At 37.4% G+C, this 26,554-nt stretch overlaps 1 protein-coding gene across 1 annotated transcript in view; it reads right to left on the bottom strand.

Moving 5' to 3' along the window:
* LOC106940102 (roundabout homolog 2-like) overlaps positions 1 to 24,837 on the bottom strand; it is a gene marked incomplete at both ends in the record, with an annotated part of 56,104 nt that extends 31,267 nt beyond the window's left edge. The window contains one exon of the mRNA XM_015022741.1: positions 24,511 to 24,837. Coding sequence (XP_014878227.1) covers positions 24,511 to 24,837 — 327 coding nt within the window. The remainder of the gene's footprint in view (positions 1 to 24,510) is intronic.
* Positions 24,838 to 26,554: the final 1,717 nt, after the last annotated feature.

Raw genomic sequence — 26,554 nt, 5'->3', positions numbered from 1 at the left:
ACACGACAGAAAAAAAATAAAAATAAAATAAAATAGTTAGCTAGTTATACAGAGGAGCTCAGAAACCAGCAGATTCTGAGAAGTAGTTTAGAATCCAACAGAAAATTAAGAAATTCCAAGATGATTCCCAATTTTGGATCAAAGCATAAGCACGTTCTGTGTTGATCCATTGCTCCCAAATGAATGAAATTAGCTTTACTGTTATGCTTGTTTACAACTTAAAACCTGGAAAGTAAAGTTCAAAAAAACAAATATTTTTTTTTCCACCCACATAGATACATTTACTTCATGATTGGCTCAATTATATGATTTCATTTTTTTTTTCTTAGTCAAAATATCTGATTCACACACAGACTTGTTTAAAAAATAAAAAAAATCATAAAAACATTCCCATCAGTGCCAGCAACTTATGGTTTTGCCCTTTTAGCAGTCATCAACCTTCCAAATCCCTAGTAGGTCTTCCAAGCCTTGCGGCACCTTTATAGGCTACACACATTGGCCCCAAACTGCATGAATCTTCCTCTCAGGGACGGCAATAAACCCAAAAGGTCTGACTGCCCCGACAGCAGATACAAGGGTAGTGGTGTCTGTTGAACAGGAGCCAAACCAGCTAGATGGAGAGGGATGGGGGATGGAGGGGAGAAGAGGGTGGCGGGGGTGGATTTGGGGAGGCATGCAGGAAGAAGGAAGGAAGGAAGGCAGGAAGGAAGGAAGCAACAACAGTGGCTGGATCTGGCTTTGATGAGGAGGCACGAGAGTGAGGAAGCTTAGTCTTCAAGGGAGGCAGGTGTGTGAGAAGGTGATAAGAACATGGTAGCGGGCACTGAACACACACACACACACATATAAACACGCACTGACATATGCAAGCAAACAAACGAATGAATGAAAAAAAAAAAAAAAACAAGTCCGCTTATATTCAGCACAAAATAAGAATGACAGCCCTTGGAATTGCTCTCCAGCTCTTTCTGCTCCCTCATGTGACAAGAAAGCAGGAATTTCGGTGGAAGTAAAATTCAACAGCAGGATAACAATGATCAAAAAAAAAAAAGCAAAACAGGAATTCATTTGATTGAAAGAGCTGATTAGGTGGTAAACACAAATCCATTCTTGAGGAGAGGATGTGTGTTTCACTACATCTCTGCTCGCAGGCACATGCCACACACACACACGCACACACACATTAATTTGTGAGAGTTAAAGCTTCCCGTGGGCGTGCTTTGTAGCAGTACGTGGTCCAGAACAGAGAAAAGTAATTTATGGATAAGATATTTGTTTGGCTGGCTTATTTCAGAATGCATTAAGATTAATTAAGTGCTTCTAAATGTGGCACCGTGGAGTTCAGATTCCACAGATGCATTCTCATCATTAGCTCACAGATTTTTTTTTTTCTTTTTTTTTTGCAGCCTGTTTAACAGCTTCTAATAGCCTGGGTGAAGCCAGACCAGAGTGTTCTAATGGCTGGAAAACACCGAGCGTGACTACTGGACTGGCGCATAGTGATTTACTGATTGAGAAAGGCTATAGAGGTGTCACTGTATAATCCATTGCGTGTGAATGTAAATCTATAATGCGGGCACACTTCAGCACAGTCTGCACCTGTCTGTCCTTGTTAATCAGAAGCAGGGAGAGGGGGAAGATGGAAAGGAAGCAATTAGGGACTCTGTCATTAAATATTTGGTTTGTTTGGCAGGAAAGTGGCATTAAGGAGTGAAGAAGACACAGCTAAGCACGCTCAGATTACTTTATATCCACCATTATTTGAGATAAACTTTGAGCAAGCAATTAGTGCCAATCAGGGATTAATTGAGCACACACAGAAGAAGTACAACGGTTCCAGAATTGTTTTACGAAAGTATTTGCTGAAATTCCAATTAAAACATCATTTAACTGATTGCTTGTCAGTTCATCATAACTGTTGGTGTATTTGTCACACAGGGTGAGGATGAATGTGCATAATTGCATGCGCGCTCAGAAAAGTCAATCCGCTGATTGAGACTGTCAATGCAAATGGAATGCTGTGACTGTCTGACAGAGAAATACAATAAAAAAAAAAGGTGGACCAGAAATCTGCCAACTGCTGCTTTGGAAATCAAGGAATATTCATACATTCATTTCTCAGAGATGCTTTTGTTCAGAGACAGGGTGGTGGGGGACACAACTGCAGCTGACTTTCGAGTGGGGTACATGTTCGTCATTCCGGTTTTGCTTTTTATTGATTTTAGCTTACAATCCTTGAAAATTCATTTTCAGGTAAATAAGTGGGTTGATACAATCAAAACAAACACGCATGTCTAGCTCTAGCATGAGAAATGGCTCACGGTCTTTTAACACAGACAAGAGAGAAATCTTGTCTGTGTTAAAGACAACCACCACAAGTGGAAGTTTTGTTTACATTTTGTGAAGAAGGAAGTTGTGCTCGTGTCTTTTTCAGAGGTTTCAGTGGCTCCATCAGGTGTGAAAACATCATTATGTTTTTCTTAAACTTTTCCACATGTCACACTGCAACCTGCAATGTCGCGAGGATCTTAGTCAAAGCTGATGGGAAAATGGATAGACATAAATACAGGGTAATCCTGGGATAAAATACATGAGGCTAAAGTTCATCTACTCAAATGACAACCTCTAACATGCAGCCAGAACAACATCGGAATGATTTAGATCAATCTAACTAAATCCAACCAAAAATCTGTGGCAAGATTTTTACAGACACTCTCAATTCAAACAGACTGAATCTGTCACATCTTACAAACAAGAATCGGCAAGCATGTCCGTATATAGAAATAGAGCTGCATAGAGTCTAAGATGCTTCTACAAAGCATTCATTCGAGGTGGCTTCAATTTCATATGCACTCCACACTTTTGAGATTTCTAATTATAAAATCATACATATTTTCCATTCCACTTCAAAATGAAGTGCTACTTTGTGTTTATTCATCACATAGTACAGTTCCACTTAAATGCAATTTGTAGCCAAATTTGTAGTTGTAACTTGATCTTCTGTGAAAAAATTTCAAGAGGCGTCAACATTCATGTAAGAGGCATACAACCGACAATTTAAAGTTTTTGTGGATATTAAGTTTGCATTTGAATGAAAAACGTGTACAGAAAAATGATATTATGCAAAATGTTATCATTTGAAGTAAAATGTTATGTTAGTTTTTCTTTTAAAAGTTCCACACATACTCCTTTACCTCTGTCCTCATGTTAGGTGGAACAAATGATCCATGTCTGATGAAAAGATCCTCCTTAAATTTTAATGATATACAGTATTGACAAAACTAAAATGAAGCTGCTTCATTTTTTTATACACTTTAAGAGGGCAGATTAAATGGAACAACCTAATTTGGTTTAATCAACTGAAACAGCCCCATCCTTAAGTGACACAAGATTAGTCAAGCAAAAATAATGATGTCAGATATTTATAACCCTCCTCTGTCCCACTGAGTCAGAAAACGATTGTGGGTGAATCCGTTTTAGGAAGAGAGCTAAATATTTACAAGGTTTTCTATTTTCTGGTGACAATGTATCACAAGGGGCCCAACTGAGATGAAATAAAAATCTAATATTGTAAATATTTTAGAAAACTGAATTAATTCAATAAATTATGCACGAGAGACAGGGAAAAAAGTTCATATTTGATGCTGAGAAACATTTTCCACGGACGGTTGCACTAGAATCAGACCAGTACCTGTCACTGGTTATGGTGATACCAAGAGGCAAACTCAATGAATATTAAAGGGAAAATAATATAATATCTTGTGGAGTCAGCGACTTAAACCCCTTAATGAAAATTCAATGAATTTTTCTGCACCAACAAATCTCTTTGTTCGTTCAGATATAGATTTATATTTTTTGTGATTTCTCATGATTTGTGTTTAGGCAACCAGATAATAGTTCTCCCTGAACATATTAAGCCACATAGAAAGTGAAACTCAAAATTTACTCTATTTCATCAAATCCAAATATATTGATATCTAATGTAATTTATACCATATTGTGTCAGCCGATGTAGTGCTGATGGATCTTCTGATTAATTTTGTACTCAGCAGGTGGAATACCTCAAAATCTAAATTCTTTTTGTTAAAACTACCAAAAAGGACCACCTCTCTGTTCCCTTCATGGAATATTTTGGGAGTGGCTGACAAATTTGATTCTTTTTTTTTTTTTTCACAAAACACATAAAAGCACTTAAACGTTTGGTTCTGATATTATTTAATCAAGCTTGAGCACTCTGTCAAAAACTCTAATCAGTGTGATAAATGCATCTGTTGTCTTTTATCCACTACATCAAGGGCAAAATTAGAAGTGTTAAAACGGTAATTTGACACAAGGTTTAATTGTGGTGAGATGAAGAACCAAATTCATAAATAAACATTATAAAAAATGCTATTCACAATACATTTAATGTATTTGTGTGTCACATTCATTATCCCATTTATCTATGACATTATAACATATTTTGTATTGATTTGCATTGCTCTGTTATATCTTATATAAAATGAAGCCAATATGATTAAGTATTAAAGGGATAATTCAGGAACTTCTGAAGTAAGGCTATGGTGAAAACATTGCTATCCTATCAAAAGTAAATAAGACACTTGACATCTTCAGTTATTATAAATACGATGAACCCCTGATGTTTCAGGAAGTTAAGGACCACAACAGAAGAATCAGAATAAAGCACAGAACAAAACAAAGATTTATTAATCTCTATCTGTGTTTTAAGAAATTTATTCAGGTTTGATCAGTCTAAGTATTTCAGATAATGAATTACACCTAATCAACTTAGTGATTAATTTAGATCAGATAGTAATTTTATGAACCAACGTGGCTAATGAAAGCTATTAGCCATATTGGTCTTTGCACTGCATGGAGGGAACATGCAAATAAAACATACAAAACATATTCAAGTTATTATAACAGAACCTGATGTTGAAAACCCTAAAGTATCTTTTGAATGCAAGAAGTACATATATTGAACTGATTTTATAAGATCTGTCAAAATGGGGCGATTGCAAGTGTTGCGTTTGTTTGTGATATTTTAAGTAACACATTATACAGTCAAAAAAAATTATAGTACATTTTGATGTAGCGAGTCTACAACACAAATCCCTTTACTGTAGTATTGTTTTATATGCAGTTTAATCTATTTAAAATAAAATTAGGGTAATTTTTTTCCAACCTCATGAGTGCACACACTCATATTAATCAGTAGGTACTGTATCATACTGCCAAGAACCTATTAGACATTTCATTTTTGCAGTGGTGCTGAGTCCTTATTCACCAATCGTTGCACACTAATCTGCTTAAGTGCAACCAAAACCTTGAAACCTTATCTTCAGTTCAGACTAGAAATTCAAAAGAGGATTCTCTATTGTGCAGACCTTCAGAAGTCGTTTCTAAGTATACTTGCATGAAGTTGGGCGAGTAAGCTGGATTCCACTTTCTGCTTGCAATAGCTCCTCGCAATAGAAAACTGTGATTAAACGGGACCTAAAAAGAAGGGAGCTACATTTTTGTTAATCATAATTTTGTAAACTCAAGATCCAAACTACTAAATGAAGAATGATTAAGAGGACAGCAGATCAGAAACTGCCAAACTAATTTGGAGAGTTCTCAATTAAACAATAAAAATCCACATCCTTACTCTTGTTCTGCCTTCCTCCAGTCTGAATCCATCTCAGAAAATGATGGATTCAGTGTTTGTCTCTTTTCAGTAAGCTTTTCTGCACATCCTGACAGAAAGCTGTCAGCTGTGAGGCTGGAGTATTTTTTTTTTTCCCCCAACAGCCTCCATGGAGAAAATCCTGGTGGGATTCATAGCTGGCTTTTCTGATGTGTAAGATTGCTGGAGACAGGCCTAGCAGGTTTAAGAAGATTAATTAGGGTGTAGCGAAGACTGTGAAAAAATCTCTCTTCCATAGATGGTATATCCACTGACACAGCTTTGCATACCGGCAAGCAACTAAAATGTGCACCAGAGCCAGACACACACACACACACATCCATCCACGCACACACAAGTATAATGTGCACGGAAGAGACACGGCAGGAGGGCCAAAAGTCTGCCATGCCCCAGACTCATCCAATAATGATACCCCCAACCCCCACTTCTACTCCCTGAGTGTGTTTATCCTGCCTGCTCCTTTCTTACTTTGTTTTCGTTTCGAACACATTTCCCCTTGTTAGTGCACTTGCAAAAATTCTGTTCTATTAGGGACAATTTTCACTTCCTGTCTCTTCATCGGAACAGCGAGTTCAAGTAAACACTGTTGTCCATGAAGCAAGCAAACAAAAAAACAAAAAAAAACAAACATCCAGCATGAGCAGGAAGCTGTGAAAGGAGGTGTTATTTAAAATTCAAAACAGATAACGAAAACAAAGCTGTTTCGCTCCGTGCAACACTGGTCGTTAAACATGTAATATACTCTAGCGACTGTCAGCTATCTTGATGAATTTAACATACATGGCGTTTATATACACACAAAAAATGTACAGGTTCCGATGGATATATTTAAATATATACACCATTTTAACCTGCAGCTAACTATAACTTTTTAGGGATAAATGTAGCAGATTGAAACATTTATTGAAAGTAATACCTAAAAGGGAGGGATGATGTATTTTCCAGGCACATAGTGCCATATTATACCACAATCAAGTCAGTATGTTATCTTCAGGTGTTATTAAATGTTGTATATATCAAAAATAACTTAAAAGACATTTGACTTCAAAGCCGTATCTGACTCTTTAAATGTGGGACTCTGTCTCTTTAAGAAGCTTCTTCTTTTCGTGGCAGTCCTCCTTATGCATCCCATCACAACGATGTTTCTTTGTGATGCTGTTTAGAATGGTTCTCAGGAACGTCAGATTGAGAAGTAGTGTGCATGGTAAACTCAACCAAAACACAGTTCCACTAATTGTTTGCTAATTGCTGTTGTTGCTAGTCAGTTGGAGCTGTGTGGGGTAGGTAAGGAGGAGGGGTCCTCTGTGGATTGGAGACTGCAGCTCCAATTAGGGACTTTAGCTTACTCATATACGCTTTATATGAGCAAGCTTTTAGGCACCTCAAGTGGTTGCCACAGGAGATTTAAGGATTTCTTAAATATACATGAAAGAATCACAGCAATAACTTGAGTATGTTTTTGATGAAGAAATGACAGTATAATATGATATGAAGCTCAAAAAAGTTGATTTTGTACATCCAACCACGTCCCCATCTTTCCTTTTAAGAATGATTAAGGAATTGGACAGGAAAAAAAAATTAAAAGAAGGAATTTGTAGTACGATGGAGAGCAGTTAGGGTGGAGCTACTAAAGTCACACAACACAATCCATGAAGTGGAGGATAGAAAAATATCAACACATGCAACAAGTTTGAGATATACTAGTGTGTTACGTTTGTCTGCCACCAGTATGGCACAACATGTTTGAGTTTAACTCGGTTAGAGTCCAACTGGTGGTAGAAATGCTTTTCTGAACTGCTTTTCAGGACAGCATTTCCAGTATTTCATTTAAAGTAGTACCATATGGTTCAGTGGAAACGAGGCATTAGATGCTATATAATTGATGCTAGATCCTCCATAATTGATGCTAAGTGTTAACCAAATCAAATCTCGAATACATTAAAGTTGTTTCAGTAAAGCTTTTGGCTTTCTTTTCAAAATATGGAGAACATTGGTTCTAATGAAGGTAGAAACAGCTTTAAATAATTATTATTGTCATGGCACTTTAATAGGATGTGCACTATTTTTGAGATACACTATAATTAAGCTAAAAGAAAACTCGCCCTAAACTTTCTTTGACAGCCCATTATCTACCATCTTGTCAAACTGCGATGATTGATATAGAAGGAAAGACAAGGGTAAAAATAGAAGCACCACCCCACCATCACACATATTCACACACAAACACCACTCCCTGAATCCTCATCACCATCATCATTTTCATCATTACATGAAATATGACCGAGAGCAGAATCCCACAATGCTGCGCAAATGTCGACGAGCGTTAGCGTCAGCGAGACACAGGAGATATGCATGAATCTTCTGGCCAGGAGAACATCACTTGTGGGGAGACTGCCAGGGGGCTCTGAGGAGGAGAAGGAGAGGGAGGTGGCAAAGAGAGAGAAGAGGAGAAAATAACAGAGGGAGAGGAGACACTCAGCAGACGGGAATTGAGAGGAGAGTAAGAACAGAATGAGGTACAGTATTAAAAAAAAGGGAAGGGGGATGAAAGGACTGGGATGTTTTGGCATGGTGCAGGCAGGAAAAATAATACAAAGAGGCAATCAGAGAAAATGGAAGCATAATATCCCTGCATTGCATAATCTCCAAAGATTTAAGCATAATGCATAATCTCTGCAGGTTTTAACAATACTCCATGTGGCCTAATTCTCAGCCAATTACAAACTATGCAGCTTTGGATTTTTCTGCTTTTATGGGAATGGATTTAACTGGAGAGGGCCTCAAATATGGGAGAGAATTTAAAATTTCTGGTGGAGACATTTAAAGGGGGGGGGGGGGGGGGCTTTTCAAGGCTATTGACAGCTGGGGTCCCCATACAGCCTTTTTGGTATACTCTGTGCTTTTTGGTCTACTCTAATGCCCTTCACTGACCAGATTAAAGCTCATACGACGAACACACAAATGCTGGAAACATCTGTTCTGGAACATGCCATCCCGTCCTTCCAACACTGAGCTAGGCTGGTCACTCTTCAGTTGCCATCCCCATGTGGACAGCATCTGCAGTAACGGACTGGTGCACATTAACCACTGGAGCATGAGGCCTTGCTAACCCACTAACCAGGGGACCACCTTTTTTTTTTTTGTTTGTTTTTTACACATCATCACCTTTCCTCTATAAAAAAAAAAAGCAAAGCTTTGCTTTGTCTACTTATTGGTCTTAGTGTTGATAGTGTCTAGTGATCATGTAATGGTAAAATCAGAATATTGAAGTATTATTAGCATTCAGGCTATCAGGAAATGTGTCATTCTAAGACAGCTGATTCTGTAAGGGACCAGGTATCTATACACTATGTCAGACTAGTCAAGTATCATGCAGCAAAACAGAACTGTGTTTCTAGAATCTAGTGCTCTCTTAATGTGTCCAGAAATACTGCTGTGCTTTGTAACAACATCGATACACCTCAACTTTTTTAAAATATATTTTTGTGATAGACAAAACAGTGCACAATTATAAAGTTCTAAAACAAATAGAAAGACTTCCAAATGCTTTACAAAATAACCCAAAAATTGCTGTGTGCATTTATTTTAACCCCTCTTTACTCTAATTCCCCTAAGAATGTGTTGATGTGTCTGTAATTTAACCTTAGTATAAATTAAGCTGTTCTGTGAAGGCCTCAAAGGGTCTTAAAGGATGAACAAACCGCATCATGAAGACCAAAAGACACAGCAATCAGGTTAGGCATAAAGTTGTAGAGAAGGTTCAAATAGAGTTAAGTAAAAAAGAAACAATTTCCTAGACTTTAAACATCTAAAGGAACACCATTCAATACATTGCATTATTATCAAAACAGCATGGTACAACTGTGACAACATGGATGTCCAGCTACAATGACAGAGTATAAACCAGAGAAATCTACCTGAGGTGGAGGAGCTGCATAGATCCACAGCTGTGGTGGGACAATATTTTGACAGTAAACTACACAAACCTGATTTCTCTGGACAAGCGACAAGATTACTAAATTGCCACCAGAAGTCTCCTCTGCAAGTCTGCTAGAAGCAATGTAGCAGACACACCAAACATTTGGAAAAAGATGCACTGAACAGACCAAAATTAGACTTTTTAGCTTAAAAGTAAAACATTGGTTGTTTGTATGCAGGGGTAGAAGGAATGAACTAGTACCCCGGACTCACCATCCACACTATGAAACATGACAGTGGCACCATCATGTTGCAGTGATGCTTCTTTTCAGCAGAAGAAAATGGTCAGCGTTGAAGGCAAAATAGATGAAGCTAAATACAGGGTAATACAGAAAGAAACAGAAAGCTTAGGATTGGTTTGTAGGTTCACCTTTCAGCAGGACCACAACCCTAAAACTACAGAAATAGTTAAAATGAAATGGTTTCAATCGAACCACGTCATTTGTTGGAATGTTGTACTGCAGATCTAATCTACTCAGTATCAATAATTCACAGGTGTTCACACATGTCCTCCATCCATTCTGCAAATGGGGACAGACAAACATTGTACCCCCCAAGATGCACAGAGCTAATAGAGACATACCCTAAAAGTCTTGCAGCTCTAATCATAATGAGAGGGCTTGAATTCACTTTTCAGGTTTTTATTTAAATTAAATAGTTTAAGAGGTATTAATACATTGGCAAGGCACTCTTTCTTTTCATCATGGACGGATGGATGGGCGGACGGACGGTCATGAAGCTCTGTATGTTCACTGTTAAAAAAGGAAGGATGCAGGTGTCTAAAAGGTAGGGAGGAATAAAACTGTTTGCTCACTAGGTTTTTGAATAAAAATCTTAACTTCAACCAAAAGTACAATTACACACTTTGTAATTACATGACTTTGATAAGTCATTTTAAAGTGACTTATCATAAATTGTCTGTGAAATTAAGCTCCTTTGGTCACTGTAGCTCATGACAAGGGTTCACAATCACTTTTATGTACGAGGATTTTCTTGCTGACGTGGGGATTTAGCACTCTTTACAGTATGCTCTGAATGATAAAGTAAAAATCCATAATCCAGGAAGTGCCACTGTAATCTAACACCTGAGAAACTAATTACAATTGTAAACGCTATAAAAAGGTCACCAATACAAATAAAATGGATATATCAACAAGGTATAATGGCCATTGACATAAAAAAATAAATATTTATTGGACAAAGCTAGACAGTGTAAAATTATGAGAATATAGAGTATAAGTGGTATGTTGAAAAATATGATGCCACAAAAGGCATAAAAAAACAAACAAACTCAATAGACTTATGCAAAAAATAAAATGTATGCTACAGAAAATGACGAACATAGATGCTGTTGTAAGAAATGCAAGAAATGCCTAACACAGGCCACTTACACTCTGAAGTTGGCCATCATGCAGCGACAGCAGGCATTTCTTACTTTACATGAGTCAAAATGGGAAGAGTGCTGCCTTTACATCTGTGAACAACAAACTGGCACACATCAGGATGTAGTAGGCAGTGACCGGACAGATAGCCCTACGTTGTCTTGTGGTGAGCATTTATTTATTAAATAACCCATCCCAGGTAAAAGGCATTAGGAAACAGATGCTTAAGTGCATAGGTATGGAGGTGCAGGGGATTTCATGAATAAATCAGACTTCCGGATATTCTCGGTCCTTTTTATCCACTCAGGTGTGTGCCGAGGAAGCCTGATGACACTCTCATGCTGCCCCGTAACGGTCACTCCGCACTTTTTTATGAATCAAAGAATAGCTAAGAGTGGTCGAGGATTCCTGGGAGGACTTGTGTGATGGAGATGAATGAATGGACAAACGGAAGTCTTAGCAGTCACTTAGCTGTTATTGCAGCGATTTGGCCTAGATTGGGAGAATTGGTGGGTAGACTGCATGAATAATGAACTATCTACAAAGTCCCTGTGGCTAGTTGAAGATGTTTCTCACTCTCATCACGAATCCCAGACAAGTGAAATAATTGGAAATACCGAAGTGACTTTACTATGAATGGGAAGATATCTCAAGTTTTATTCAAACTTTTTTTTATACATATATATCTGAAGATTCCCTCAAACTAAAACCATGTTTTATGCAAGGGAATAATTTAAAAGTGACAGACAACTGGATTTTGGTGAGATGCACATCATCCGAGTTTAATCATCTAACATCCCTTCCCTAACACGCCTGAATTAAATTAATGGTACATTGCTAGGCTTCTGCAGAGCTACATGGTGAGGTATTTCAGCTATTTGATTTAGGTGTATTGTAAAGGATTACATTTAAAAGTTCCAGGATGATATCTGTCCAGCTCTGGACTTGGGCACCGCTGATCTAGTTGTTGAGATAAGGGGAAGTTGCAGAATTTAAGGATAGTCACCCTTCTTCAACATTCCATTCATCTTTTGAATTGCACCAATACAGACAACAGCATTATACTACAAACGCCATGTTTTGCAGTTGATACAATGCTCTTTGGTTTGAAAGCTTTACCTTGGCTCATGCAAATATTATTCCAGTCATTGTAGCCAGGAAGTTCGATCTTGTAATGTCTGACCATAGAACATTTTCTGACAAGGCATTTGGCTTGTTCAAACTTCTGTCAAGCCGTACTCTTTTATGGAGTACGGCAATGAACTGCAATGAACTTGTCAGTTCATTGCAATGGCCAACTTTTATTTCTTAAGAATATTTTGTAAAGTCGGAGGGTTGAAACTTGCATTACATTTGGTTTTACAACAATACAATAAACCAGAAACACAGAAAATTACTAACTTGACATTTTAAGGCTTTTGGAATAGTGTTGCCACAACCCATATTGCAACTCTATTGAACATTTCTCAGCACTGTGATCATTATCTCAGAAAATCAAACATTTTCGATGAACTTAGGCAACAAAACTGGTCATGTTAAAAAAAAAAAAAAATCACCAAAACTGTGAGTCTAATCTCATTGAACATTTTGTTTAAACGGTAAACTTCCTGTTCACTTTTTTTCATAACTATATGTTATATCAATGATTCATATTTACAGTGAAGACTGTAGGCGACATCTAAACACAGCTCACACGAATGACAGGATTAATAAGTTACAACTATATCTATGAGGAAATGTGAATGCCTTATTTGAGATTTGCTAATAGAGTTGCTTAAGCCAGTGCCAAGTCATCTAAAAAAAGATGTAAAGCCATATTTCAAATGTAGATGTTGGAACATGACTGCATTAAATTATAGCCGATATTGTACTATGTATGGTGTCCAATATACTTACTTTGAAAAACAGAGAGGTAGGTAATGAATAATTCTGCAATCTGTCATATTGAAAATAAATTTTGTGGCCTACTCCTTGCCAAACACAATCTATCAATCTGCACAAAACACAGAGCTGCTTTCTGTATATAAAAGAAAGATAGCTCAAACAAACAGATGCAGGTTATGCACAATAATAAAGTGTTTACAAAGGACATCTAATACAGATTTTCTCTGGCAAGCCACTTAAGTGATAAACTTCAATTTAACTTTGACAGTTAAATATTCTTTTTTCTTTGAGGTGAGAAATCTGAAGCTGGCAGCTGCAGTTTCCTGAGCGGTTTGCTGAAGACTCTCCATCTGGCATACAGTGTTCAGTATAGAGAAATCCTTCACTTTAACAGGTGTCCTCAGTCGTATGCCATGATGGGTGTATATGAACAGCCGGAACCAGTATGACCGTTAACATATAGTCTGCTACATTTAGAAGCATTGACTGAATTTTACACTTCACTACAAAAAGACTCTTCACTTCCCATGTGCTTTGCAAACTACGATCATATTTACAAATAAATATACATGTTTTTCAATTATCTAGAGTGAATAGAGTGGAGGTCTGAGCTCACATTTTCAATGGCAATTTTTGGGATATAAAAAGATTAGACAGACACATTTCAAACATTTTTCCACTTTTAATGTGACCTAAACATGTTCAGCTGCACTAGAAAACAAATGGAAATCTTATGTGGAGATTTCTTTTTTTTTTTTTAAACTAAACTTTAAAAACAAGGTTACTCATATCTATGTATTCAGAACCAACCACCACATTCAAACACGTTAAATTGCAGTCGGTACACATAATTCTAGTTGCATCTGATTAAGGTTCAGCTATTTTAGAAAACTTTTTTTGACATGTTTTCATCTTAGAGCAAAAGCCATGGGGCTCTTATTGTCAAAATATATAAGTCAATGTTCCAAGACTTTAGCTATAGCTAGAAGCATAATGAAGAGGGTGATCAAGTGCTTACAAGTACTGGCTGCGTATCATGTCACAACAATGCCCTGTATTTCTCATATGCCCAGGCTATATGGTAGGGTGACATGGAAGCTTTTTTCATTTGCAAAGTAAAACATTTAAGCTCAGCTGAAATGTTTCTTCAGCTGAAAGTTAACAGCACACTTGGCCAAAGTGAAAGGACTTCTAAAAGGTTTAAAATATCAACCATTGCTGGCACAAACTCTTCAGCCTTCTAGGAAACTCAAGATGGAGAATTTCATCTTTCAGCACAACAATCCAAAACACGTATTAAAATTAATAAAAGGAAGGCAACAGTTTTGGAATGTCCCAGTTAGAGCAGAGACCTGGATCTGGTTGAAAATCTGTGGGTTGATCTGAAGAGGGCTGTCCACGAAAGACCACAATCTAAAAGATCTGGAGTGGTTTTGTAAATGAGAGCCAGCAAGTCTCATCATGTCAAGATTGGCCATGATGATAAAGCCCTACAAAAATGGACTGGGAGCTCTAATAAAAGAGTGCTTAAAAATGTATTAGCTTAGGTAACCACTCTATTGTTTCACAGTTTTTTTTTCCAATAATAAGTCTTTTTTTTTTAATTGTTCAGTTTAAAGTCATGTTAAAGGTTAAAAAAGTTCTTAAATGATTTCGCAATTTTTTTCACAAAATATGTGAAAAAAAATCTTTTTAACAGGTGTGTGTAATGATAATAAAAATATATAGATAAGAAAAGGTACAGTCATATCTGAATTATTCATGAACATGACAAAGATACATGGAAGACAATTTGTGGAGCTTATTTAGACGTATTTGCACAGTAGACCTTTATTTATGAAATAGAAAATTGTGTTATTTTATTTTAAAAAGCTAAAAAATGTATCTGGATATTATTGTTAGCAGAGCATGTCCGACATCAGCCGCTTTCCCTTCAAGTAATTGGTTATTGACATCCAATACTGGCCACACCGTCCAGCCACCGATCTGGGGAATCCTTTCATCGAATCATTTTTCCTCTGGGGAAAATTGAGAGTCTTTGGGGAATTTCTAGCTACCACTTTTGTGATGGGTAATGGATAGAGGTAATCCACATAAAGACTTCCTGTTCTTTGGGCTTGTCAATATTTGAACGCAAACATTTTCTTAAAAGCTAATGAAGAGCACATTGCTGCCAGCCTCAGTATCATAAAATCCTTTTTCAGCCATGGGTTTTTTGCTCTGAATTTTAGTGTTTATGCATTTACAGCTGCGCTTTTAATAGAAATGGAATAAAATACAAAAGAATACAAAGTAATATATTTAGCTAATCTAACGTGGAGGACCTAGATCAGTTAATTTCAATTTAAAAATTGTAGTATTCAACCCTGAAATGTAAAGAAAAAACAAAACAATTAACCACATTTTTTTGTCACAATTGAATAACTTGGTAAATTAGGCATTTTTTACAGTACAATAAAATACCTTAAAATCTAAATTAAAATAGCTTAATAAGGTATGTGTAATTCTTGAATGACTGGAATTGTTTTAATATGTTAAACATAAAGTTACTCTGGGCTGCCAAAACTATTTTGCTTCAAAAAAAAATTATTAATATTTCATCTGATAGTTTTATGTAAATACTGTGATATTGGTACACAGTGTATTTTCTGTTCAAGGTTTTTATACAGTAAGAATTTTGTACTGACAGCCTCATTCTATGAGGCTTGGCTACTCCAAGCTATATCTGTAATCATGTTGCTATAGGCTTAGGGTGTTGAAGGACAATATGATCACTTTTCCTCACTCTGATATTTTCTTCTAGTATAGTTGAAGATCTCTTACATAAGTTGCAAAAAAAATACTGAAATGACCCATTTTCTGACTTTTTGTTTTGTTTTGTTTTGTTGTGCTGCTTGGTGACTAATATAAATCTACTTTGAATAAACAAAGTCTGGATACTAAAGAGGTAATGTATCACTCTCGTTAAGGTAACATCAGTTGCAAGCTGTTTCAAGTAAGAGCTATTAGATCATGTAATACATTTTTCTTACCAATTTGTACCCCGATCCAGTGGAACTGTGGTATTTTTTTACTCTTTTTTCATCATACCATTACAATCTCATATTGATCCATGTCTACATTGTAATAAAACACCTGTCACATAAAAAAGTAATGGGAGTGGTTGTAGATATGTGTGTAAAACCACCCTGGGATCCTGAAATCATGCTGCTGCCTCTTAAAAATAATCAAAACCAATTTTAACAGCTAAAACAGCCTTCAACAGAGTAAATCATGTTAGTGTGCTCCTTCACGCCAGGCATATGCTTCTTCCAACCAACTGTAAGAAAGTGCACCAGAGCTCTTAAAGGTGTTTGCATGGTCCAATTAACACCAGATGTTAGCCCTTAGCTAACTTACCGAAGCTAAAAATGCACAGACCTCCAAGGAGAGAGCACGGTCCAGTTAGCACCAGATGCTAGCCCCTTATCTCACTGTCTTCAGCAGAAAAAAGGGGAACAAAATGCACTAGTTCGTCATGCTTCCATACCCTGGCCAACTTTGAGTGGACTCTGACAAAATGAAGAAAACAGCAGGCTTCTTTAACTTCCCAGTCTAAGGGATGCATCAAACATTTAGTGCTGTATGAATTTGCAAATTATAAAAAAAAAAACAAGAGCTAAAATCAGGAATTAGATCTATTAGGAAAAGACTAAGGGCCTATGATGAGTCTAAACTGAGCAAGATTGGTCAAACAGTATGTTACAATATCATCACCATGCATCGTGTTGCAGGTTACAAGCTCTTCTTTTTTTAAACTATATTTGCTCAACTTTGTGTAAATCTTAAAAAGTGCTAAAAGCCACTTGACTACTAAGAAGTTCAGTTCTATGTAGATGAAGGCCGTAGGCTGTTTAAGCTTTTCCTTAGCTGTCTAATCGTATGAGTTCGGGAGTTGGCCTTCCTAACTGCACTGTCAACAGCAGAAACCGAGAACAGGGCTGGCAGAGCTGAGCACCCAAAGCTATATGATTTAATAATAAACAGCAAACTCATGGGTACATTAGTGCACACTTCGAGCTAATTCTTCAGGGCTTCTACTTGAAGTTCTTGTTTTTCATCATCCTTCTTTATTCAGAGTTTTTACATAGCTGCTAAAAGTAGTTAAATTAAAATGAATTAATGTACTGTAATTCTTTGTACCTCATCTGAAATGACACTCGCTCTCTTTCCAACTAGATGCAGATACGAGTGCTCGTGCTTCCTGAATTCATTTATATATCGTGTTTTGTTGATTCAATAATAAATGACGCTATTGAGCTCTTCACCTTCATAGACATGTGCATCATAACTAATGAATAATAAACAAAAATCTACACTGTACCTCAAAGAGAAAGATCAGATAAGGTTAGGACAAATAGTACAGGTTTAATGAAGCTTGTCAGAGGATGTTACATGGAAGATGGTTTCAAAACTAAACCCAAACCTTTTCATTTTTAACAGTCACCTCTGAATATGTGAGTCTTGGCCTGACTGGTTAACACAGTTAAAAACAAAAGCACTGTAAATGCTCCCCTCTATTTACAATTGTCCTAAATCTCAAAATAATTTCTGTTCAGTGCAGAGTTTTTCAGTCTCAGGTTTCAATCAAGGAAAAATCTAATTCAGTCAAAATCAAAGGAAAAATGTCCTCTTACTGTAGCTTTGGGAATCTCCAAAGCAGATGCCATCTTTTGCATTTTTACCAGCTAATGGTGGGCTAGTTGCAGAATTATCAGGGCTTAATAATCATTTGTATCTTGTCTGCCCTGTTTCTTTTATTTTGTTTACGAAGTACCTAAAATGCTGCATTACAAACTATTTAAAAGTGTTAGAGGATTCTTCAAACAACGCTTTTGTAATCCAGTGTGACCAACCAGGCTGACAAAAAAATCTGCATTTGTAAATTTGACAACTCTGTCGACACAACAGACCAACTCAAATACATTTCCTATTTGAAATGTCACACATAGATACATGGTTTCAAACTCAATGCTTAAAATCCAGCACACGTAGTAATAAAAAAGAAAACATATTTACGATCACAATATTAAACCCGATTTAAAAGCAAAAGCCCTACCAAAGAAATTACACTTGTATGCTTGGATAGTCAAACAAAAGCAGATGACTAATAATCAGATAGTTGTAGTTTATGTCGATGCTAAAGTATAAATATGGATTAACAATCTAATCCTTGAGATGTGCTTTGTGAAATGAGATAATTTCATGCCTGAAGAAGGCAGAAAAACTTTCACCTCTCGAATCAAACCAACTGGCTATAATGTATGCTGTATACTCTATAGCGCCAGTGACCCAGAGAAATGCCCATCCATGCAGAAGACTCAATTACAAGCTAATAGACATAACACAAGCAGAGGTTAAATTGTAGGTGAACTGGTGAGGTTAAAAAAATAACAATGTTTAGAGAATAAATCTTTTAAATATTCATACACACAAAGTGTGACTGAGTTTGATAGATTAACTGGCACAAATATAAATAATGAGGGTAAAGAGGCTCGTAACGTAAAAAGCAAAGATTTGCTTGTCTTAACATCCAGCAGTTAAAGAACCTCATTCCAGCACAACCGGTTCTCCAACCCTCTGCTTTCCCGTTCACCTCCATTACATGATGTTCTTTCAAATATTACCTAAAAATATTCAGGCTTGCTCAGTTTAAATAGAAAGGCAGTCTGAAATCTTGCCCTGTTTTTTTTTTTTTTTTTTACTTCCCCATCAATCTTAGGTGTGGTTCACATTGGAAAATCAAGATACAACTGCACTGGCATTGATGCTTCCTTAAAATAACATACTACAACTCTGGAACTACAGAACGTTCCTTTTTAAAAGCTGTGTCAACATCACTTGGCAACAACAACAAAAAACAAACAAAACAAAAAACAACAGTTCACATTTTACTCACTGCATAGATCACAACATTATTATTATTACAGTGTAACACCAACAACCCAACACTATAACCTTCAAAGCAAGATATATTTCTGAGCTGTGATGAAATATAACATAAGCATCCATTACGTCTTGCACCACAACACAATAGAGAGATTGATTATTAGCTATGTGGCTGAGTGACTTTTGGCACAGTCAAGCAGAATGGGTCCCATCTTCTTGAGCACTGTGCTAATAAACACCCTTACATTAGCCTCTCCTCTGCCTACAGCTCCCTTCAACACATCACTGTTTATTTCTTACTGTCTCTTCTTAAGACTTAAAGGGAGCTGTTCTAATTCCATCAACAGCCACTCGCCGTGATGATTAGTGCCAGTCCACTGGTGGCCTCGAAGTTCTACAGTTTCTTTCCTAATGTTGCTCAGAATGCAGAGCTCAGCTGCAGTTTCTGACTTGGCTCGGTTGTAAAATGCTGCAACTGTGGACAGCCAGCGCACTCACAGACAAGTGACTTCTGGTTGTCAAAATCTAGAGTTGGAGGATCAAGTGACACGACACGCCGCAGAACACCAAACAAGAGTGTAGTTTATTGCGGTAAACTACGAGACCTTCAGATCGTGAACAGCCACGGCCTCATTTCGCCGTGAAATGGTCGATGTTATCATTTGCGTTGAATATGCAGCCAACGTGACTGCTCAGGAAATCGAATTTCAGGAGAGGTGAAAATACTTCAGATTCAGAGCTTTTTTGATGGTAAATATTTGCCAGTTGGCGTCGAGATCAAATTTTCTTCTGCGTGGTGGGCTCATTTTGTTGCATTTATTTCCATAATAAAAGAAAGAGGTCACAGAAGGGTCTTTGCATTCATTTTCAGTCTGGTGCTAGCTATGTGATACACTTCCACTGCAAATCCATCATTCTACCACTGCAGCACACTAAAAGATTTAATAGAGATTAAATAACCATGGAGAGAGAATAAAAAAATATGTTGATGTTGTCCCTTGGTGACTAAGCATAACTAGCAATCTACAAAAAAGAAAAGAAAAAAAAAGGCAGAAGCAACAAGACTGGATCAAATATGTAGGAGACTAGGAAACAAATTGTGCTGACTGAATGTAAAATATATTCCATATATATATATATTTTTTTTTTTTTTCAGATTTGTCAGGTCACACCCACTTTTATTTACATGTTATGAAATAAACAAGATAGATTAGGCCTAAAGTTTAAAGCAGGGTTGCGTAATAAAACGATATTGTAAAATCTGAATGCCTCACAGAGTCAACTAAGCTAAAGAAGCCATAGTAAAGCTGTAGCAGCTGCAGAGATCCACAGCTCAGGTGGGAGAGTCTGTTGACATGACAACAATGCACCAACTGATATGGAATGTGGGTAAGTGTGGCAATACGAAAGCCATTGTTAAAAGAAAACCACAAGAAATTTCTGTTTACAGTTTGAATTAAGCCGTGTAGGGGGAAACATGAGGAAGGTGCTCAGGTCAGACAGGACCAACACTTTTTGGAGCCCATCATCAAATAGCAGCTTAATGCTGTAATAGGGACAGGAAATCTGGTGAGAATGGTGAGAAAGATGGGTAAGACTAAGCACAGGGCAATCCTGTAAGAAACCATGTAAGACGCATGTTTTCTTACATGTAAGAGGCTTGAGCCCAATTCTATAAAGTGACACCTAAACAAGCACTGAAATGGTTTATTAAAGCAAATTCCTTGTACTGAGCTACGATGCACAATAGAATGAACACAGTTTAGCCCCAAAAGACTTGCAGCTGTAATTTGGTTTGTTTGTAGCCAAAGGTTTCTGTACGACCGATTGACCCAAAGAATACAATTACTTCAAATTCACAATTTTACTTGTGAAAAAATGTGCAAATGACATATCATTATTTTGTGTTGGTCTATCATGTAAAATCCAATTAAAATACATTGATTTTTGTGGCTGCAAAGTGACAAAAACATTTAAACGTTCAAATACTTTTGCAAGACACAACAGCTTTCCAATCGGTTTTCATACCATAAAAACCAAAACATACAATATAATCAAATGTATTTATAAATGTTTTTTTTTTTTTTTTTTTTTAATGATGTGGAGTCTTTGTAATTGGCTCTACTAGCAATCGAGTATGAATGGAAATCTCTGTAAGGAGCAGTTAATTAATAGGAAAACAAATGTTCTGAGGTATGTTATTTGTTTTGCCAAGACGGCAGCTGTAGATTTATCTGGCATGTTCTGCATAATTTACATATTTTAAGCTCCGCTGCCATCTTAAACAGCTGAAGTGTTTTGCATCAGATGGAGTGAATAATGCCTTGTCAAATTTTTCAGTCAGACTGAGGCTCACAAAATGCATGACAAGCCACCAAAATTGAGCTTGTACAGCAGAAACGCGCCCACGGGAGCAGCACCCCTCTGGTTTTGCTACATTTTCTGAACCACTGGTCGAGACGCATTGCCACAGCCCATTAGAAAATTTGCAGATGTGTGTGTACTCTTAAAGAAACACATCTCTCATCCCCACAGCACTTTCTTCTGCCTGCATGCTCCCATCCCACTTTGGCCGCAGGAAGAGCGGCAAGAACCTGCCGCCCCTGGAGATGTCAGAAGATTCTGTATCTCTGTAAGTATGATATTCTGCACCACACAAAGAAAACAAAAGGCTGACATGGTTCTGCAGTATTTGAACAAAAAGAAGCTGCAAGGGCGAAAAAAACTACCTATTTGTATAATGTATATATTATATATTAAAAAAAAGAAATTAAAACATGTTTTAAATGGAAAATATATACATTTTTGTTTTCATTTCAATTTAATCCAATAAGGTTTACACTAAAGCAGCCTTGAGGAAACTTGTTGGAATACAACAAGCATTTTGAACGAGTGACCTGTAACATATTCTTGTTGAGTATAGACAAAAAATAAAATGAATACAAATCTATGTAAAGAAAATGGAATACTACAGATTAAAATAGAAAACTACAGATTAAAATAGAAAACTACAGATTAAAAACATTTTGGACATTGTGCATCTCTTTTAGCAATGCAATTAATTCTTGCAAAGCCCACTTACGCTTTACAAAATCATCAATGATTTACAAAAATCACTTTTCAACAAAAATTTGATTGTGTTTTTAATTTCTTTAAATTTTATGGGTTTAGTTTATGTTTAATTTGTAATAATAATAAGTTAAAATGTTTGCATTTTTCAACCTGATAATTTTGGCCTTTATGGAAAAAATAAGCACTACTGCTTTAGGGTATGCAGGGAACATACATGCATTTAGCAATGCTTCCTATACCAGTTCTAGTAGCTAGTAGATGATGAAAACAGCTTCCAGTTTTAACTCTTGAATCACTTAGATTTTGTTTTAATTTTGTTTTAAGTGTGATCGTGCTAAGCTGCAGAGCTGTGTAACACCAACTGCTCTCTTTCTCACACACCCATACTGTGATGTCAAATCTAACGCCAATATGACAAACAAATGACAAAGTAGAGAATAAAGGCTCTCGTTGCTATTTATAGAACTTGAGAAACTAAAATCAGTTTCTGCAGGTCAAAGCTTCAGTCTGCTATATAAAATCTGCAACTGCTGCATCACTGGAACAGATAAGATCACGTCCAGCTACTGTGGTGACTCCAAGCAGCTAAAGAATGCAGAGCGTGTAAGATTTGACTTTCCATGAGCAATCATTGATCCCTCAGAATCTCCTCACTCTCCAGAATGGTTCTATGAACATATATCTGGCCGGATGAAAGCCAATGAATGGCTTCAGGGGTCCTGCATGCGGTACTACATCATCCTAGACTCACATCATTTCAGCTTTTCAACGTACCAGATAGAGAGATGCCCACAGGCAAACATTAAAGCTCTATTTTACATCTACTTTTAGTTCATGTAGGTTTCAAACACCTCATATCTCCTTTTAGATGTATTGCTGTTGAAGACGTCAACCCTCCCGTCAAACAATTAATCTGAAGGAAAAAAAAAGAATTACATATGCTAATTTGAGTGACAACATACAAATGAGCTTTTCTGTCTTCACAGAGATCCAGCAAATCCCCACAAAATCACTCTGACACAGTCATTGTGTTAGCAAATTCAGCCTCTATTCAGTCGGGGGAATCAGTGAAGCTGCCATAACATTTTCCCTTTTGAAACTGTAACGACAGTTTTGGGTCTGTGGCTTCTTTACGAGAGTGGGAAAATTATTCACAACCCTCAAATGCGATAGGACGGCTCAAGATGCACAGTAAATGTGATATGGAGTGCAGTTTAAATTGATTAAAGTGAGAGAGAGAAAGAGAGAGAGAGAGGGGGGAGGGATGCAGAGAGGGTGGCTCTCCTGGTAACTTCACGAGACCATAATCTGTGGAAGAATCAAACCCCGCAATGTACTGTAGACAAATTTAGTGGCAATCCTGGTGAAGTTTAGCAAAAAGCCTAAAATAACGAATATTTTACTGCAATAGGATGATCTCACACTGAATTAAAACAAAATATAAATTGAGAACAAATCTGTCTGCATTCAAGGTTGGGGAAACCCACTAGAAGTGCATGTATTATTTATAAAGCCTGGAGATAAAATAGCTTCCCAGCCAAATCAGAACTAGCTTTACAATTCCCATTTGAATTTACAGAATTTGATTTGATACGAAGACAAAGACAGAAATAAGACCAAGTCTTACTCCAAGTGAAGAGGTGCACACAAAGAACTTGGTTGATGCATCTTAATTACAGTTGGGTTAATTGTTTTTATCTCTTATCTTACATATTCAGTAAGATCGTGAATATGTCAGTGTCAGTTACGTCAATATTCACAAAGAGAACTAAAAGATATTTTAAACCGTAGTCAAATCATCAGACTACTTCTTAGTCATATTTGTTCTGTGATAAAGATGTGAATACAAAGACGAGACAACGTTTCTGTGAATTTAAAACCAAACCAATATGCTTTTGGCCTGCAATTCCCAAGCTGTGAGAACAGAGAGCAGGAAACAGACATTATTTGTTTTTATTGTGTGCATGCATGTATATCGGTGTGTGCGTCCGAGCGTGTGTGAATGTGTGCATCTTGTTCATGGCAAGAAATCAGCTCAGTTTAGCACATAATGGAAATGTGAATCGCCCTGAGCGCCATTCTCCCACACAGGGAGCGATCTGGCTGGGAGCTGGCTGCATCCTTCCAACTCTAAACAGTGAAAGGGAGTTAGCTGGGTTAAAATCCTGCCCCCGTCTTTGTTCCTCCCCGGAGCGGTTCACAGCTTTGCCCATACATTACTCAAACAGGTCATCCAAACAGGTCTCGCTAGCAGCCTGAAAAACAGATTCACACACATTCTCACGCATTGAGCACACACACACACACAGCGGGCGCGCTGGTAGGTTCAGTCGAGAAGGTGAAGCTGCGTGGATTATGATAGATGACACCTTCGATGGATCCTGTAGCACAACTGCCCCAAAGTGTTATGCTTAATTTAACCGGAAGTCTACCTTTTCTCAATCCAACATTTACACAATTTCACATTTTCATACACCCCATAAAAGGTCACTTCACTCTACCATTCCTCCACAATACAACTCGGACACCTGAAAGAACCGTTTCGACCAGAGGAAGACAACGGAATATCAAACTTACATGCCACCTCCAGGGAAGCATTCCTACTCACGGCCTCTCCCAAATAGTTGCGGGCGATGCACACATAGTTGCCGTCATCTGGTTTGCTGCGTCGTCCGTGAACGATGCGCAGGAAGAAGAGTGACCCGCTGGGCAGCAGCATTCGATGGGAACGGGGATTCTCGCGGTCCGTCTCAACACGCTCCCCGTCTTTGTACCATTCCACCGTGGGAGTGGGACGGCCTTCTGCTTTGCAGTTGAGGGTGGCTGGCTCGCCTTTCGATACGATAAGGTCAGAAGGGTGTTCAATGATTCGAGGAGGGGAGTCTTCCTGGCGAAGACGGGACCCTAAAAAGGAGACAAGAGAGTAAAATGTCCTGTTCAAGCAGTAGCAGAGGTCCTAATCCAATCTTGTAGCAACAACTAGATTAAGAACGCAATAAGGCAAGCTCTTTTATTAAAAACCCTTCAAATGTACTTACATTTTGCTACATTATTACCACAAACACCTTTATTTTGGGATTTTATATGAGCCAACACAAATCCTGCATAATTATTAAATGGAAAGGAAATGAGTGGTGCAAGAAGATCTTAAGTTCAAATCCCGACCTGGAGTCTTTTTGTAAGAAATTTGCATGTTCTCCCTGTGCATGCATGCGTTATCTCCGGGTACTACGGCTTCCTCCCAGAGTCCAAAAACATGACTGTTAGGTTAACTAGTTTCTCTAAATTACCCTGAGATGTGAGTTTTCCATCCTTTGTGGTCCAAGACGTATCCTGCTCAATGCTGGAGATATTCACCAGATGTGAATGCACATACAAGTGACAGTTGTGATATAAAGCTGTTATATTTATAAAATCTAGTTTCATGACTGTATAAAGCAGAATAAAAATAAGATTTTTTTTTTTTCAGTCAGTCCTTAAAAAGTAACTTGATGAACGTCAAGCTCTTCTCAGTTGAGAGTGGCTGTGTCACCACATGGAAGCTTCCATATTTACTTTCACAGATAAGAGCTGAAAAGTCATTACAACTCATTAGCTTTTCCATTAACACGTTTCGTCAGAAACTGACATCATCCAGCATGTTGTCTCAGCAGGTTCATTGCAGCGAATGCTGGACTACGTTTATCACTTTCTAACGTACCACCATGGGATAAACAAAATTTACACTTTTGTTTTATCTCTGACCTTTAGATTGATGGCTTGTCGTGCATTCCAACGCTTGTTTTTGACCGTTTACGGTTAAAAATCCCCATAAAAATGTCTGATCACAACTAAAAACAAGAATTCACAACAATACCCTTCAATAAGTCTAGAACAATGTTATTTTCCTCACCAGCAAGAGATTATGGAGGTGTATATACCGTTTCTCCCCTTCACAGCATATGAAGACATTATAAAATTTGCTCTGTGTGTAGGTGTGTGTGCAAGCAAACAAGAGGGTGATGTTTAAGCTGCTAAAAATTGACTTTTATAAGGCAATGTAATAAATAAGATATAAATACATGTTGACAAAAAGCATTCCATTAGCCAGGAACGCAGGGTGAACCAAGGTGACGTGTTTTTTTCTTCTCTAAATGCTTTTAAAACACTGTCTACAATACATCTTCCGCATTTGTGCAGATCCATAAATCATGCAGAAACAAACAGAGTTTCCTGCAATACTGACTTTGTCCAATATGTTGTCTGCACTGACATTTTTCAGACTGAAGCTGTCAGACGGTGGAATTTAAATGAGTTTATTAAAGTTGTTGGTGGCACACTGGCTCAGTGGTTGGTAACTGTCAGCCAACAGCAGGCAGAGCTTGTGGGGTCCTGTCAGTCTTTTAGTCCTGTGATGGACTGGCACTGTGTTAGGGGAATTTGACTGTTTTCTGCACGATTCATGCTCCATGCAACCCCCTGACCCTGAATGTAAATGAGCCAGGACAGAGCAGATAGATGGAGTTTTTTTTTTTTTCTAAATTATATCTGGATGAGTAACATCTCTGTCTTGCATGAACGAATATGATAAAAAAAGAAAGAAATTATATTTTTTATTCCTCTAACCCTTCTCCAAATTAAA

Source organism: Poecilia latipinna, unplaced genomic scaffold, assembly GCF_001443285.1.
Source record: "Poecilia latipinna isolate Pla-1442-1.1 unplaced genomic scaffold, P_latipinna-1.0 Scaffold3092, whole genome shotgun sequence".
Lineage (NCBI taxonomy): Eukaryota > Metazoa > Chordata > Actinopteri > Cyprinodontiformes > Poeciliidae > Poecilia > Poecilia latipinna.
Note: the sequence above shows the minus strand (reverse complement) of the source record. Positions and strands in the feature narration are given on the sequence as shown.